General features: G+C 37.6%; 1 protein-coding gene and 1 long non-coding RNA gene across 3 annotated transcripts in view; one reads left to right on the forward strand and one right to left on the reverse strand.

Moving 5' to 3' along the window:
- Positions 1-19358, reverse strand: part of CDK17 (cyclin dependent kinase 17) — a gene marked incomplete in the record, with an annotated part of 72250 nt that overhangs the window by 31527 nt on the left and 21365 nt on the right. Inside the window, 2 exon segments of one of the 2 annotated variants that reach the window (XM_072401182.1) lie at positions 4104-4214; positions 6900-7052. In XM_072401182.1, coding sequence (XP_072257283.1) covers positions 4104-4214; positions 6900-7017 — 229 coding nt within the window. 2 annotated transcript variants of the gene reach the window in all.
- LOC140323811 (uncharacterized) lies at positions 1900-5455 on the forward strand. Its single transcript, XR_011919443.1, has 3 exons — positions 1900-2020; positions 3054-3152; positions 5327-5455. It is a non-coding gene; the product is annotated as an uncharacterized lncRNA (long non-coding RNA).

The raw sequence follows: 19358 nt of genomic DNA on the forward strand, positions 1-19358 counted from the left end.
GCTGGAGACTGTCCATTATAAGGCAGTATAGATGACAACTATAGAGCTGGAGACTGTCCATTATAAGGCAGTATAGATGACAACTATAGAGCTGGGGACTTTCCATTATAAAGCTTTATAATAGACTGTCCCCCAACTCTATAGTTGTCATCTATGGAGCTGGGGACTGCCCATTATAAAGTACTACAGATACTGATGACAACTATAGAGCTGGGTGTATTCTTAACCTCCAGAAGTTGTTTAGCCAATAATGTAAAAACGCTGGTATATAAGAAAAAGAAATCATATTTACATGTATAAAACAGCACATAGACACTGTGGTAAACCATTTCCTAGCTCAGTATTAGAAGCCTGCACTTAACACATGTCGATTATGCCTCTACACATACAAGAACCATTCTGCTATGAAATATTGTACACAAATATATCTCTACACAGACCAATCTCTCCATTCTTAGTCTTTATTTAGGCAATAACTGTGTGTGTGCTTGGTCCTTTTTCTCCCAAGAAACTGGAGAAGAAAATGTCAGCTCCAACCCATAAACTGAGCCACAGAAAAGGCAGCAATGTATTGAAAGGAATCCAGCATGGATATTATGGGGGCAGCGACTGCTTACCTACGCCATCAGTGCTTTGGAGTCACACACACTCTGTGTTCTGTATTGTGAGTCAATTATCTGAAGCACATATAAGGAGGATAAGGACTACTGACCTTACCAAGCTACATACTTACTCTGGGTCAGTGACTGCTAGCATTCTAGCCAGTCAATGAGCACAGGGACACCTAGCATTCTAGCCAGTGGGTCAGCACATCAGCCAGTTAAATAGTATCAGCAAAGGCAACCTAATATTTCCCATTATTACGTTAGGTCATTTAAAACTCTAAAAAGAAATGAAAACACATTGCTATAGTAAATTTAAAAAAAAATGATTTGAATACTTGTGCAGCTTTCAAATTTATTTATGCACAAGCGATATGCAGTCTTTGAAACAGTGTTATATCTGCTTAAACCAAATATGAACTAGGTGGCTGGAAGTGGCAAGCTCACACAGACATAGAGAAAAGGCCAGGAAGAGGGAAGGGCTTTCCTATCCTTGTCCAAGAACAATGCACTGTGATTGGTCATAGATATGGAAAACGAGAAAGTCCCAATCAACCATATTTACCCCTTTCTGGGTAAACTATGTTGGCAAAGCAACCACATCCTGGGTAACCAGAATAACAAGCAAAGTATAGTAGACGGTGGAGCGGGACGCATTTTAGGGCTGTGAGTATAAGGAGGAAAGGAAGTGTGGCCAAGTGAGTTGAGGTAATCACTGGTTAAACTCTACTTCCTACACTTCCTCTGCTTTTTTTAGTGGGGTCTTGCCAAGACCAGAGTAAGATGAATTGATAACTATATGTAGTGGTTACTGGTGCTCCATAAAACTAACCCTGAGGAAAAAAAGAGCTTGATACCCTGAAAACATGTTACAAAGAGCACACTAAAATCAATTGAAAACTTTATAATATATATATATATAATTTGTTAGTCACCCAAGTTGTATTGTGTAAAGAAAGGACAACTGTATCCTTACGAAGGTCTGTAGAAAGGTTTGCTGTGTTTCGTTGCTGGGCAGATGCCAAACAGATAAGAAATACTATTTAATATGGCTTGCTTATAAGCCACCAGTGAACCGAGCAAACAAAAGCTCTCCAATAGAACAGCATGCTCTAGGTGGGTGGATGTAAAAAGAAAAATGAAGTATTTAGCAGTCTTTTGTACCTAAAGGGAAATTAACACAAAATAAGCGAACAATGGAAATGTACACAGACAGATGTCATACTGCAGTTACAAAGCCGATCAAGCGGCAAACTAAAATCAACTAACCTTCTGAAGATTCGTAAAGGCACCATAATGTGTGCCTGTGCCGACAGATACATGGAGGCTGCTAATGCAATCCACTCATTCCTAGGGTACTAACTGCCTGGCTATGAAGCTGCATTATTGACTTCAATACTTCCACTGATCCGCAACATGTATGCAGATAAGGACTTTTCTGATCTTTTTATGTGTTCATTGTTAGATAAATCAGAAAATACTATATATAGATAGCTAATAGTTTTTTAAAGGATGTGGGACATGACAAGGTTTACTTTAATGAAAGAATGACTGCCCTGTGTTTGATCTTCTCTACCTGCAGCTGGAATGTGTAAAGGCATCCCGAAACATTCCTGTCCAATAGCTACTTAATTATTTCAGGCCGGACTAAGATGCAATCACTCAAGACTTAACATGTATAAGGCCTGCATTGCCCATATAGTTAAGATGGTCAGATTTGCTGCCTACTTCAGAGTGAGCCTTGGGTTTATCAAGCTGTAATTGTAAAGCCAGCTTAGGAGGTAGGACAACCAAATAGCTTCATACTCCTATTTGGACAAACCATGCAACATTTCAGAGGATGAGGTTTCCATTTATTTTTTTATTAAAATTATTTATTTTTATCAACTGATTTTATCTGCAGCCTTGAGTTACTGTAGAATCTATTCCACAGGTGATTTGTTTCAATGTACTTAGAACTGCAAATATTTACTTTCTAGGGTTATAAAAACAAACAGAATTATGTCAAAAAAGGAAAGTTTTTTAAATTCCCATTCAACTAACTTTTAAATGAGTAGTGCACTCAAATAATCAGACATTTTTTAAATCTATGTTCTTGTAATGAGGAGCCATTGTCCCATACAGAAAGATATATCAAGCTATGCTTGGACGTTTGCGGAAGTTCAACCCTAATGAACACCTGTACTGGGTGAAACCTGGCAGCTACCATTACCTATTTCCCATTCTAAATGTGCTAGGTCCCAACAAACCTTTATATCCAGCAAACTAAAGAGACTTTAAAGCTGAACTACAGGATAAGAAAATATATTTTCTAAAACACAAGGGAGTGTGTGTATTCTTATGCAAATCTTCGTGTTTCTTCCAGACCTATGCAATGATCCAATGTAAAACTTTGTCCTTAATACATACTACTCCTACACAATGACTGTTGATCTCTTTCTCCTTGTGCAGGGTGACTGGTCTTGTATCCACCCTCTTGCATTCCTTAGGCAGCTGTGTAGTGGATGAGCCGGTCTAGTTCCGCAGTTCCGATCGCCGCACACTACCAAGGTAATTACTGGGTTGGCATACACAAATGGTGAACAAATCTTTGTGACTATGAGAAATATATTTATTGGTATTTTGCTTAGAGTTGAGCTTTACGTTAAATTCCTGAAGTCCTGTGGAAGTCTGCCTTCTCTTCCCTGCGTTAGATTTTCCTTAGTCATTCTGCATTCTGTCAGACAATTTACATTTTTTCCACTCTTTACTAAAAGCAGAGTGATTAACTCTGTGCTGCAAGGGGCAGATCACTAAAGTCATTTCAGATTTTAAAAGGGATCATCTGTAATAAAAAATTCCATAATACAGAACTAAACCTAAGAGGATCTACAGTTATGGATTAAGCTGCTTATTTCCTATGGAGCAAGAGACAACATACCATTCCTTCACTAAGTCTCCAATAACGTTAAATCGGATGCACTAAAAGATTTAAAAAAACAGGACTCACTTTATTGTACACAGGATGGAGATTTCAAGCTCTGTCTAATTATTATTGTTATACTCTTAGGCTGAAAAGCAACTAGGAGGCCATATGAAAGGCCGCAACAGAATGTTAGAAACATCTGAGAAAAGACATCAAGCTTATTCAATAAGACAGAAAGCAATGTTCACAGACAAGCTGGCCACAGAAACCTTTTCAAAAATCATGTTTTATGGATGTTGGTAGTTGCTTGGCTGTTATGCCAATCCATTGAAAACACCAGAGGACAGAGGTTATTAGCTGCTTAGCTGCTGTGGTTTAGTGATTTAAAGTATTAAAACAAGATAGCTATGCAACAATCATTCGGAAAGCCATAGCTGCTGCTAAAATCTGTAATAGGTATTGTTTAGGAGATCTGACTTTTGTCTGTTTAGCTTTCAAGCAAACTGGTGTGAGTATTGCAAATTGCCACATTTACACACTGTACAACTAGCAAATTCAAGTCTCCAATTCCATGCAGAGAACACTTGAAAAAAAACCTCTCTCCCAGATCAATGGATTTTGGTTGTGATGGGGGGACTTGATAGGTGTGGAAAACTGTAAACCTGGATTGCTGTGCTGCAACCTAACCCTTGCTGCTGCAGATAAGGCTGTTAAAATGAAAAAAGAGAAGACCTCAATTATTACTAGTTATATAGCCTGACTGCAACCAACAACTTTAAATAGGCTTTAACATAGAATTCTGAGAAATACATTGAGGATATTGTAATACGGGGGTCAGCAAACTCCAGACTTTAGGCCAGATACGGCCTAGGCTGTAGTTCTTTCCGGCCTAACGCCCCCCATGGCCAATCCGGCCTAATGCTCCCCTATTTACCGCAGCCGGAAAAGCTCCCTGAAGGTAAATCCCTCTCCTCTGCAATGCATACGGAGGAGGGAGATTTCACTTCAGGGGGCGTTCCCTGGTGGTGGGAGGAGCTATTCGGGCAAGGTCCGGCCTAGTGTGCTCCCTCCCACCCCATAAATGGCCTAGTGGCCATAAAACTTTGCCTACCTCTGTTGTAATACGTTAAAATGTAGCAACACAGCACAGCAAACAATATGTCTGATTGCTTGTTAGACCCTAAAGCTGAACTCCATGCAGATATAAAAGAAAAGAATTAGTCCAGTTTGATATTCCTTAATATGTAATTAAACATATTTTTGAAAGAAAGCAGTTTAGGTATTAGAACAGCAGATTGGAAGAAAGCTGAGTAATAGAGATGAGCACCTCAATCTGTTTCTCCTGTCAATGATCAGTCACAGGCTTGGAGTGACCAAGAGGTCAAGACCTGGAAGTGTTATTTAACTGCAGCTAAACAAAATCTGGTCTACTGTGCTGCCAGCCATGGTTGTGCCATTTGGAATAGCTGTGTAAATCTTAGGACTGGATGAACTGATTTACAAACCTTTAGGCAGGTAAAACTCCCATATATGGTATTTCATATTTGGTCTTGGATGTTTGTTGGGATTTCACCTTTGGTGCACTATTTCTGGTGTATCGAATAAGCTTAGATGATTTACAATGTCTATAAAAATAGCTTGCCTAAAATCACCAAGAGTAATTTTTCATATTTAGTGTCCCAAGTGACCTGCATTATTTCTTTCAGAACCAATTTCCAGATTTGTATGTATGCAATGCACAACCATCAGTTTATACTGTTTTGCATTGTAACCCTTAGCTACAAACAAAGCTTTTTGCCACCCCCCTGCCTCTATATAGGACCTGGGATATGCCATGCCATCTCTACAAGAGGCAAATAGCTATTGGAAGCATGATCAAAACCCATGTACATCTCCAGGGAGCAGCTCTTGCAGTTCTGACATTGCCATTGACTGTCATTCAACTGTGTTCATTAAAATAATAAAAGTTGGCTCAAGTATAACATTCTTTTGATATGCTCTCATTTGTGCACTGGTAAGCAAGCCAACAGACTCATTCTGTCACTTTCAATTCAATTCTGTCACAGCGATGAACATGCTTTCTTTGAATTTGTAAAGCATTATCAGTATTCAGTAATTACAAAAAGTGCCTGCATAGGATACTATTTTCTCTTTAGAATGGTAAATTAAACATTGTTCAAGCAGAGCCCAAGTAAGTGAACCATTTACAGAAGGTGTCTTGTATACAACACATGATAGTTTCAGCTACAGAACAAGCTTTTTGGAAAGCCTTAACACAAGTGCCTAAAATACACTTTAAAGTAGACCTGAAATCAAAGGTATCTGCTATCTTATCAGAAGGATCCAGAAATGTGAATTGTTCCCCAAGCTGTACGTAGACATTTTTGGGTTGAATTCCTCCTATAAAAAACAGCAGTGCATTTCTTGTGCCTAGAAATTCCTGTGGTTAAGGCTTTAGAGCTGGATATCTGCTGTGTGAAATCAGCTAAAACAATGTTACCTCGGACTCCTAATCTCCTGTAATCAGGTGGGAAATTTTATAATGCCACTATTATGATGGGTACTGCATATCTTGAACAAGCATTTTATTTTGATTTTCATATAGTTTTTTACAATATTATCAGACTTCTATCTATCTATCTTAGTGTGCATTTTAACAGATTTCATAAAATGATGTGCAACTTTTTGTCCATAACCCAAAAAAGGGTTCTAGAAAAAACCAAGCGTACCAGTTTATCAAAAAATCCATTCAATTGCTTGGCATTTTACCTTTTGGGTACGGATGTTCCGCACAGTAAAACATTGACAGTGCACAGAAATGCCTACCTAAGTTACAGGAACATTTTACAAAATGGTTTGGTAAAAATAACTGTGAAGAACCTTTAGAGATGAATATGTTGTAATTTAAAAGATTTCATTTGACTACAAAACAAATTTAAAGAGCTATTCCAAGCAAGTGAAAGAAATCACTGAACTACTATTTCCTTTGCTATCAAAAACCCAAAGGGCAATCTGACAGGCAACCTCTCAAAGGGCTAAACTAGTAGGAATGTTTGGGGTAGAAGATGCATACAGCCACCACATTTAAGAACTGGTTCTCTGCAATAAATGAAGGATTACAAAATGCTTTAATTAATCAATCTATTAAAGTAAAAATGGAATGATATATATCCGTATTCAAGCATTTCCCACAAAAGTGTATAATACATGCAAGTAAACAAGCAAGACAAACAGTACAGCTACATTTCAGAATATACAGACGTAAATAGCATAGTGTGTGGAAATGGTAGCAGGATGTGGGTAAGCAAGTTAGTGTTTTTCTAAAAAGGTAAGACTAACAGGACATCCACAACATACACTGAATTCATTCCTCAGCAATGCATGCTGCTTACCGTTGTCCTTGCTACTGTTTTCTTCAATGGTCATTTGCTCTGCCAATTCAGACAAAGACTCATCTATGGTCTGACTGCCTCGCAGAGTGAGCGACAGCCTTCTCTTAAACTTTTTCATGTTTCACTTAAAAAGGTGCACAAACGTAGAGAAGCCTGAAAAAGAAAAATGTGGGGTACAGTTAGCTCAGCTTTCTTCACGCTCCAGTGTAACTTCAGAGAACAGCAATGAAACATTTTTTTGTTGTTTGAAGTCATAACTAAACAAACAAATAAATAAATATAAACAACTTTACAAGTCTATGAAACTCTTCATCAAGGAAAGAGTTAATCCTGTGCAAAAAATGTGCTGCATATTTACAAGTATATTTAATAAATGGATCCACTATATATACTGGTTCTATCTTTTGCTTATAAAATATGGCAATACATTTGAAGTATCTTTGCATTCAAGTGGGGTTCATTTGAGGACAATCCACCACACACCAATGTGAATGCGTTTTTCACAACGCAATTCACAGACCACAAAAAAAAAAAAAAAATAGTATTTGCCTTTTTTTTTTTTTTTAAATAAAACAAGAACTCAGTCTTTAATAAATATTATAAAGCACATTGTATGACAATGCACATGAAGAAAAAATGTGCTACGCTTTTTAAATTCCAACAATGAGTGGGCAAGAGAACATTTAGAGCTATTTATACACTAATGAAATGGCCAGAAGGCAACATCAGCACGTCATCATTTCCTTTTATTTATTCTTATAAATGTGTGCCTAGTTATAAATGTCACTTCTGAAGGAACTCCAACACCTAACTTGAAAGAAACCTTTTATGAAAGAAACAAGTGGACTGCCACTGCTGTTCTTCTCAGAGAAATGCTATTTTATTGTCCAATCCTGGCTATAACCTTGCAGTCACACACAGAACAAACATGTAACAAGCCATGGTCAGTGTGACTTAAAGAACATCCTATAAACAAAATTTACCTATTCTAAATCCACCCCCTATTCTGACCTGACCTAACCCACCTTACAGCTACACAGACTCCTACTCACAGTATGGGGAACGGCTGCGGTGTAAGCGTTTCTTTTCATCGGCTCTCTAGGTAGTTACACATGTGCAGTACAACCCAATAGACGCTATGGGAAGCCCCTCTGCCCATGGCAAACAATCCCATAGACATCTTTCGACTGTACTCCATATGTGTCACCACCCTGCAGGAGGCAAGTAAACTAATGGTGAGACTAAGGCCCTTCTGACCTACGTAGGACTCTGTGGAGGCGATGAGTGGGTAGAATAAGGTGGGAGAAGGTGGATAGGTAAAATTTGTCTATAGGCAGGAAAGAAGAACAGTAATGCCAGTATTTTTTCATTCTAAGCTCTCCGTTTGAGTATGAAAAGTACAAGAAGTCATCAATAGGTGACATATTTGTGAACCCAATAACAGCACAAAGTGCTGGGGAAATATCAACATTATTATGATAAAGACTTCGCAGAAGCTTGGTAAACACCATTCATAAACAGTATTTGTCAAGCAATACAGATTGACAGATTGATAAACTTTTACCTGCTAGAATGATTTATCGCAGTTGATATAAATTGGTGGTCTTTATTAAATAGAACCTGATGCTTCGTCCTTCATGGACAAAACACACAAGATAACTTTAAAGTAGGCCGTCATTACTGGCCTCTCAGAAAGAGCTTGTTGCCGGTCTGAGATTGGCTTCAAAACCTGTTTAGTCACAGACTTAAAACTAGCAAGTTGTACATGATCAGAAAAGTGTCAGCATTCCATTTCTTCCTGTTCTGGGTCAGTGAAACCATCAGCATTACAAAAGAAGATATTCCCAATGGCACTCTACATAATTATTATATGACAGCGGACCTTTAAAGGCACAACTAACAATCTGATTTGTGTATACACTAAAGTGTTTGGTTGTGTACCACACAGGTACAGAATACTAAAAAATTTAGGCCTTTAGAATGCTTTCACAAAAAGAAATGTTTGCTGCACTTTGTAAAAGCAGCTTGCACATTTCTATATTTTTCTGTGTGACAGGTACTTGGTGACATCAGCCAAAAATCCTTGGCAGTGACATTTCTGGGAAAGCAATATAGAGACACACGTCCTGCAGCCTTCAATTTTCTGCCATATGCTCAGCTAAAAACACCTGCGCAATGCCTAAACAAGAATACAGCAATGTTGTATTACTCATACTGTAGCAATACATGATTATTCTTGTGCCCTGGTGACATTATATTACAACAGCCATTTCATCTTCTCTGCATCTAGAATTATGCTTGCACAGTCCTTTTCACATAATATAAATTTGCTAATTAATCCCAAGTGGCTCATTGACAGATTAATTCACCAGTACACTTCATTCATTAATGTCACTATTCATGTTATGCATTATTTTTCCACTTAGGTACTTGAAAACACTCATTAACTAGCAGAGAATAACAGATTTACCCAACATTCTGTTGTCGCTATCACTAGAGACAGCGGCAAGGTGATTCAGCATGCAGTGTGAGGCTGCACCATTTCAATTTCCTGTGTGCTGGCCAGACACAAACACAGCAGCCAGAAATAGGCCAAACACAACAAACAGAAACTGCAAAAAGCAATATCCAAAATCTTCTTATTACCCCTAAAAATCTTGTCAGGAACAGTTCCCATGAACTTCTGCAATGATTAGTCTAAACATAGAATTTTCCTAACATGGAGGCCCCGTCATTATACGAAACAACTCCCAATCAGATTCAAGTATACTCTACTTAGATTGGTTCCATATTTGTGCTTGGTTGCTATGGGCAATGGCAGCCAAACCAAAATATTATTTGGATAAGTAGTTATTAGCTTTTTCGAAGAATAATCTAGCCATCAGTACCAGTGTGCCAAGGCTATCCAAACACGATGAGCCACCACTTGGTAATGCAATTTGGTGAAGAGTATGGTGGCTAGATTTACTATATCCATCTGTTCAGCTCCTGAAAAGATACAGTCATACTATAAATGGAAGCTAACAGATGTGATGGAACCACATTCACATATGTGGCCAAGACACAACTAAATTATTTATTAGACAGTAAATGGGCTGATGTTGCGTTATAGAGACCTTTAGCAAGGCCAGAAGGGTGAGGTTATAGGCTTAAAAACAATCCAGGGAAATATCTGTTTGTTCATTCTAAATGATAATCACAGCTCCTCCAATCTTCTACAAATAGACTGGAAACAAATCCTGTGCAAAATACATCCCCTCTGTCTGTTTGAGGCAACTGTCCCACCGCCATGAGATAAGAACGAATGAAAATCACAAGCAAATCTCAAAACTGGAAGCATCTCTTGCTTTGCTGAGCCCTTTGAGACCAATCTGTGGTCCATCTTGATCAACCTGTGTATCTGCACCTAACAGCTGATAACCCGACAAACTACAATTCTGAAAAGACATCACACACAGGGTTGTACTGCCTATCTCCAAAGCTAATAACACATTCAGTGTTTTCTTCCCAGAGCTGGCTGATAAAAGATCACTGGCAATGACTAGAATAACGTGACTTACAAAGGAAGAAATTATTGCCAATTTGCCAAACATACAGCAGTACTGCAGCATATTGGCTGTGGGGATTAACTAAACGAACTCTAATTAGTTTGTTTATGGATGTAGGAAAATTCTAGCACTGAATACAACTTCCTTTGTGACGGTGAGTTTAATTTATCAAACACCATCGACAAGGAAGAAAAGCATCACTGTGCTCAGTTTTATTTAAGATGGTATGAAGCAATAAAGAGAACATATCACAACGTGACCTGCCTTTGGAATGATCATTCAGCACAATTGAAATGAAGGAGGGTGGAAGTGTTATTCCAGGTAGCTGATCACCAAGCACAATGTGTCAGTAATGAGAATGACATCTGCTTCCTGTCTATTAGAGTTCTCAATTAGCTTGCAACAGGAAACACAGAAACCATGAATCATATCACATACCTACTGTAGTTTCTCACAGCATGCCAGAACCAGCCATTTCACATACCATATTCAAGGTATGGCTAAAAACAAAAGCAGTCAGAGTGACAGAACAGACACAAATTAGTACAATATGTCTAATAAACACCCTAAAACCTTCACTTAGGATTTCTTACTTTTATTGCCAAAACCCAAGCTTGCCTGTCCCTATTATCCATTTCCATTGCCCAGTGAGGCTGTTAATAATAATGGCAGGTCAATAAAAAGGCCGGGGAGTGGGAGGTAGTGTTAGACTCTGACACTACAAGTGTAGAGGTTTTCACTGTCTGAAAGGTCTAGTATTCAGCAATGTTATGGAAGGGAGTTCAGGGAGGATAATCTTGAAGTGAGGGGACATTTTGTGGTGACAATTTTCAAAGAGGATGCCCGTTTTCACTAAAACTTTGAATGGAGTTCACTTGGCTTCTCCTCCTTTCCACTTGTGTGTCAATGCTGCAAAAATGACAAGGAAGCAGGATTGTTGTAAGAGGCAATAAACCGAGCATACGATTGTACACCTAATATGGTAAATCGCACAGCAGGGAGAATTCATGTCCCTAAAAACTATTCACCAATGGAAACACTCCCACTGTGTACATTAACAACCATTGAGCCCTGCTGTTAAAGTACACAGTGGGGAGCACTTCTCTTGGTGGCAAGAAAGCTGAACACCGCGGTCAGAACAAGACGGAAGCAGAGATAGAAGCGGAGCGAAGAAGAGATAAGAAGACTATAAGAGTTCCCATGTTATATTTTAACTACTCTATTTAACCTAAACTAAAGAAAATAAAAATTGGTTTAGGCCTAAAATATATTTTATCATTTCAGCACCCTTGACCACAAAGAATGCACGTTTTTGATTGTGTTTATAATTGTTGTCTTTATTACAGTCAATGCTGCCATTATTAATATTAAACAGGATTTTTATAGCAGCAACATATTAAACAGAGCTGTACATTAAATTCGGGTTGCAAATAACAGACAGTGACACGGGAGGAGGAGAGGACCCTGTCCCGAAGGGCCGTAAGGGGAAATGCATCATGTAGCCTTAATTGTCCAATTGGAGCCTGATATTGATAAAAGATGTGGTCACATTAATGTGAAAGAAGTACTATGGCTTCAGTGTGTATTGTTATTACTTAGAAAGTGGCAGCTTTGTGCTTCCAGTAAGGAGGTCACTCTACCCTACAGAGCTACTACAGCCATAGGCAGATTGTATCCACCAGATGAATACCAGGTAGTAGTTTTTCTCTACTTTAATGTGCATATGTTGCTATTGAAATAAAAAAAATGGTAGCTAGAAATAACTAATGAGAATTGCCATTGGCTCAAAGATACGCAGAAGTCATAATGCCATGAGCAGGGCTTTAGGTAAAACTAGGCAAAAATGTCATGGAGTCTATTCTCAGACAAAAATACACAATACAGAGTTAAACACTGATGGCAAAGGGTTATTTATACATTATATCAGTTTTATGTTTGAAGTTTCCCTTTAAACCACAATCTAGAATCCACACAGAAGGTCCAAACTCCACAATATCAGTGAATGTTTGCTTAAGATGTTTAGCTCAGCTAATCTCCTACAGTGCATACCTAAATATGTCATAATAGCAGTGATAAGGAACATAGTACAGTCCTTCCTAATGATGTACCAAGCGCTAAAGGAAACATGGCAACAGATTTTTTTGTTTTACATTCTATACATTCTATATTCTATTCTTTTTGTGAACATTCTATAAAACATATCTCCTGTGTTCGCTCTCTCTCTGTGCATTTACTCATGTTTCCATTGTCTATGAAACATAACTATAAAATCCACTGAGCACAAGCAAAGTAATTAGAAAGTTTTGTTTAATTGAACTATTAAAAGTTTTCATCTTGGTTCACGGATTCACAGGTTTAAGAATTAGTTTATTCAAGAAGGAGAATTGAAAAAAGTGCATGGCTGTAAACAAAACCAGCACAATGTCAATGAAGGGAAATTAAACATTTTACAGCTAATCACAAGAACAGGAGGTAAAAGGAAATCTTTAAAATGAGAGGGAAAAAAAAAACTTTTTAAAGAGATTTTCACTTTCTTCCTGTAGAGCAGGGGTGTCAAAATCTGGCCTGAAACAGCCTTTTTTTTGCCCCCCAAAAGAATTCTTAATATGAATTGCAGCTGGCCCGCCGCTACTGCAATCCATAGTAACGGGGGGGGGAAACTGGAATTCATATTAAGCTTCTGTTCTATAGACACCAGTGATGCCACTACTACAATTCCAGGAATCACTCGCGTCCACAGACCAGCTCTCTGCCTATGCGTGGCCCCGCATTTTGTAGACGCAAGTAATGCCGGGAATTGTAGTAGTGACATCACTGGTGTCTATTGAACGTGTCTGTGTGGACCCCACAGAGTTTATACTGACAGGTAAGCCAATGTCTTGTTTTTTCTAATTGTTTTACTTTGGCAGAGAATGCAATGTGAAACCAAATGAATGCAACAATTCCATTTGCTTTCACATTGCATTCTCTGGCAAAGTAAATCAATAAGAAAATACAAGACTACTTACCCTACTATACTACTGACAAACATGCAGATTACACCAAAGTGAAAGTTTTGTCACACTCCGGGATAAACAAAATCCAAAAGACTTCTCTTCTGCATAGCTTTATTGTTCTCTTTTTAATTTCCTATCATGCAGTAAAATTAAACAAAAATTCTTATGCCTCTTTCTCTATTACAGGCTTGTTACAGATTGAATGTTAAGCAAAACCTCTTTGTTTCCATATGAAAATGTTTTATATCAAATGAGAAGGAAAAACGTCCTCAATGTTTCCAATAAATTTCAAGTTTGGTCAGTGACTTGGTCCAAGTTTTTAATTTGGGCCCTCTGTGTGTTTGAGTTTGACACCCCTGCTGAGGAGTGTCCAGGCCAGAGGAGAAGGTAAACCTTCCCAATGAAACACACAGGGAAAAAAAACAAAGACTTTTAGCTGATAGATTAACTAATATTAAAATGATAGAAAACAAAGTTTGGCTTCAGATGTACTTTAAAGCAGGAATTTGCCTACATAGATTAGTAGTGGGGAAAACCCTTTGGTAACAAAGCACACATTGGTTATCTTGATCTGTGAAAGAATCTCTTACTTTCCCTATGGGAAATCACAAAACAGTTGGGGATTTTCCAAGGATTTTCCTATACCTAGACATGGAATGGATAAGGGTTAAACTTCAGTAATTAAGAAAGAAAAAACATGTTTATTGATCAACATATTTACTAACCTAACATCCTCACTTTTGCATACAATATGGGAGGGATTAAAACCACTGACAGTTTCTGATTTGCCATAAATCTCATTATGGAGATTTCCCTTTATTTTTTGTCTCAGTTCCATTAATCTGTGGTGCAGGGGAAGCTGTGATGTGCAGAGTATCCCAGAACCCAATGCTGAGCTGCGCTTATTTTATGTTCTAGTGCATAGAAGCGGCGAGAGGCAGACAAGAACAACTAATACAGAAGAGACATTACCTGCCCCTTTCTGCAATAATGCCCTGTCTGATTTAACTTTTTTAAAAGTGGAACTTTAGTTTTGTTTTAATTACAGTGACAGAATATTGCATTCAAGCCCACAGCTACCTTATAGAGAAATATTGGGGTCAGTTATTAACCGGTCACATGGGCCCCTTTTAATTTTGAATAAAGCATGTTGGCTGTTACAAGAAACCACCAAGTAGACGTACATGTATATACTCAGACTCACTGAGAATTATTCCTCATATAGGGGGCATGTCAAAGATCCTTCTTACTCTAAGCTCTTCCAAAACCTCCTAATAAATACCAAGGAAATGCTGTTTAACAATTGTATAGTAACCTAGATCTTAAACAAATAACCTTACAGGTATGTATGCAATATAAAACTTATCTCTTGATACAAACCTAAAATATTTATACAAACCTTTGTATGGTATATATGTACATAAATATAACACATAGGATGCTACTAAGTGTATGTCCACATTCATATCACTACCTAATATTTATACAACCTCTGTAGTATTACCATGTGATATTTACTTATTAATGTCATTTTTATCAATGGAATAAGAAAACGTTCCTAAAAGAGCTGCTAAACTATTTTAATATAAACTGGAATTATTAATCCTTTAGGTTTGCAGCTGCTGTAATTCCAATATAATATTCTTCTAGCCAAACCTAAAGAATGGATATCGAGCACACACACAAGCTTTGGATTGAGTCAGCATTGCCAGGTTTTTAAAGCAAAAGATAAAAGGGCATGAGAAAATGTCATTATGCTTTAAAAACTTCAACTGAACCTCAAAAGGACTTTCTATTGAGAAAGTACTCATACGATCTAACCCACTGCCCTACTGTACATTAAAACAAATCATGTACCCAAGCATTGAAAATCAACCAAACTATTAGATTTCAAGAACAAAAAAAAAAGAATATAAACAATTGTTGAGAGGCAACTGTAAATAGCTGCTAATGGTTTTCTGGAATAAAGTTATGAAAGCTGTATTTGTTTTTTTACTTTAGGCTGCAAGTGCAGAACCATTGCTTTGGATCCTGCCAGAAATGCAGTTCCCTTGAAAGTTCCAGTGCACTGAAGTAAACTTAACTCAGCCTCTCTAGCTCCATTCTATCTCCTAACTGTGCCAAGAAGCTAGAGGTAGTTGTTCTGTAGTCCAAATCTGTAAAGCTGACTGGGCAACAATGCTGTGCCACCAAATAATACAGCCAAGAAAGTGAGCATTTTTACTTTGGAACAGAAAAAATGATTACTGTCAGGATTATAAAACCACCACATTTAACAACTAGAAAACTGCCATATATATTTGTTTTTAATATAATAGTGGAGGAAATTAAGATAAAGGAATTTTTGAAGTCTGGTCATTCAAAACGGGGCTGGCTGGGAATTTTGTATATTAACATGGGAGCAAATCATTCTCCGGTAGTTTACACACTTAATTCTATGAAATCCATGGCACCATCCCCACCAAATGAGCATCATACGTTTTTTCTACTTTCCTAATATAAGTAATTCATTTCAGCTTTCTTCAGCACATTGGCAACTAAAAGCTTTAACCATTTTAATTAGTATCAGGGAAAGCAAAAGCACCATCTGCTAGTGACACACAGCTGCCCATTTGGCGTCATAAGCAGAATAATGTGAGCTGCTTCAAAGGCCACATTTCAAGGGCAAGAAGCATGGCTTTGCTTAGAAACCAAAAATATGGAGACAACAGACCAGGCTACAATTCTCCCAACATGCACCTTAAAATGAATCTACACCAACATCCATAAAATAAAGACATTTATTGGAAATTGTAATAAATCTGCTGGCCTATACAAGGTATGGCTGACAGGAATGCCAATAAAAAGAAATGTGGAAGCTTAATTTACTAACTGTAACAACATACAACACCCTATACAGCAGGGGTTACTTTTCAGTTCAGGTATTTCTTCACAGGTCATTCTCAAGGCCAAGACACAGCCATTCATTTGTAAGGTAAAATATCTTGAGTACCCTGTCAAAACAAATATTATGATGCTGTATATACAAACGTGTTTTAAACTGCTGAGAGTTCCACTTTTAGGTGGTTGAATTAATATTAGGACTAGACTATAAGAACCCATATTTACATTGCATAATAAAAAGAAAAAAAAATCTATTTGGTTGCTAAAGGCAACCACCAGCTCATCTAGAGGTTTAAGATTCACCTTAAAAAATTTAGATTAAATTTTCACAATACATATACTTGTGTTATCAGGGTAGATTCTATATGAATGGCAGAGCGCTTCTCTGTGCAAAGCCAAAACAATAACCATCCTTGCTTAATAACTTTTGAAATTAAACCATTTTCAAGATTATTTGCAATTACACTAAACAAGCACAGACTGACTGCGATAAGAGAAACTATAATTCTACTACTAAGTAGACCGCACACTATGTAAATCTATTGACTTTTTAAATACTAATTGAAAAAAAAGGTTAAAAAAACTAATTAAAAACTGCATACAGTAAACAAGGTTTAAAAAATGTTACCGCAAAAAATACATACATTTCTACATAATGCTGCACACTTTAATTGATAATTAAAGATCCAACATAAATTGAAAAAAAACAAACTGCTGAATGGTCTATGTACTTAAGACAAAGTTAAACATTTGCCAGGCCACCCTCATTTTCCATACTTCAGACATGGAGGTAGAATCAGGAAAAGAAAAGAAAGACTGAATGACTTTTCAGGAAACACACTGAAATTTGCATTGAAGTATACAAACCTTTGTTTCCTGAGCAAGTGGAAGCAAGAACTGAGTCACTAGACTTTGAAAACGCAGCCACACCTTATACTTGAGCAAGCTTTCCATATCCTTTATATATTTCTATAAACAAAACACATTGATCCAAAAGGCATTCTCGGGATGAACCACATAAAAAGTAGGACTGGGGCAACAAGTACTTGAGCAACCCGACACACAAACCTTGATGTACAATGCACACAAGTCATATGATGCAAGTGTCTAGTCACATGATCTATGCCAAAGATGTGGATAAAACTACCTGAACTTTGAAACTTGCCTTTCTGCAGAGATGCAGGGGCCAATAGCCACACTGTTACTGAACTCAAAGGGAACTGCTAAACAAAGCTAAAATACATATATGTTACGCTTGTCAACAAATGGGGATATAGTTCCAGTCAATCCTGATATTTACTTCTCTACCCCCTATCATTCAACAGTGCTACTCACTGCCCAATCTGTTCCTTCCTTCTGTCAGCATGGTGAATGTAGGATACATAAACTAGTCGCCATGTCCTACTGTCCAAGATATGACTGCATTCAGGTATACAAACTTGTATATACACGACTATAATTTTTTAAAAAATTTTCTTTATGTCTTCAGCTTTAAAATACTTAGAATATAAAATGCAAAGGCTGCCAATGCTGAACTGCTTGTTGTAATGCTAGTTGCTGTACCCACTCTCTTTAGGAACAAAGGCAATGACCAGCACACAAAATGTGCCCACATTTGTGTTGTGGGTACAACAAACAGGACAAAACAACAAAACAACCTTGGGACACCAGACTCAGAAAACCAAGAGGTTATTTTGTTCTCAAAGTTAAGAGAAGTTGGCACCTCGACTGTTAGGCTTTGGCTTTTGTATATAATTCAAGCACAGTGGAAAATCTTTAAAAAAGGGGGGGGGGGACCTAAAAGTCCTTTAAAAGCCTTGCGTAGACACGATTTTGTGAAGGTGAACAATCTAAAGTGAAGCCCATTATAGCACTGCTGACATGCTGAAAGCCAAATCTAGAGATTGTCTCTTCCTAGTCTTAGTTGCAGATGTGATCAGTTTTACAACTGCTCTGCTTCGTTTAGAACAGGGTCTTTGTACCTCTCCAACGTAATGAAATATTAAAAACAATTAAAGGTTTTTGCATATTCCCCACAGTCATGAAGAAATCTATTCTGAAGGTTCATTTCAACAAACAATCTGAACTCACTGCTGCATTCTTTCACCTTCCCCTATCTATTTCAGCAACATATCCAATTCCCCTGCCATCCATGTATTATTCAAATGTTACAGATAGTAAACCTCCATCTGCACCTCCCCAGGGCAACAATCCTGGATGCATTTTGTCTGCATTTTAACCATTCAATAACAAATGCATTTCACATCTCATGGTATTAGGCAATGTATTTCACAATTATTTCACATTTCCCTATGACTTCAGAAATAAGTTACAATGTGGTCATGGGAGAAAAACAAATACAAAAGGTGAGACAACATGTGTTTTAGTATCAGAACAATTATAAAAACATTATCTCCTGCTATATAAGAGGTGTTTAATTTGACACGTACAAGTATGTTATACCTGAATTACAAAAAGCTCCATAAATATGAAAGGCCCTACTGAAGTCACATGTTACAATGGAAATAAGACCCCCTAAAGGGCAATATGGACACAAATACGAGAACAGGGCTCAGTGATTGTTCTAGAGACAACTATAGCACTGCAGGACAATGCTACACAAGGCCAGGGGAGAGGTATTACTAGCTAACACTGTGAACTAGGTCTTGTAGGGTGGGGGAATCACAAGATTACAGAAAACAGCTTTTCAACACATGGAAAACCAAAACAACATACTTGAAAATCTTCTTAAAATACACAAACCATAATTAAAAGTTAAATGATTGCCTCAAAAGCTTTTAACATTTTCTTAACAGGTAATCTTTTGTCTAAACCTTGTACATACATCTCTTTTCAGATTATCTGTGATTTCCTAAAATAGTTTGCAGCATTTATCCACATATATCATACAGTGCAGGCAGAGGAATTAACCCACTGATTTTTATTTGGAACTAGACTGACTGTGCACAGCTTTCGCCTACACCAAGCGTGGGTGGCATCAAACACCCACAATGTATTGGGCTAGCAGGTTC

The sequence above is a fragment of the Pyxicephalus adspersus genome, chromosome 2 (assembly GCF_032062135.1).
Source record: "Pyxicephalus adspersus chromosome 2, UCB_Pads_2.0, whole genome shotgun sequence".
NCBI classification, from domain to species: domain Eukaryota; kingdom Metazoa; phylum Chordata; class Amphibia; order Anura; family Pyxicephalidae; genus Pyxicephalus; species Pyxicephalus adspersus.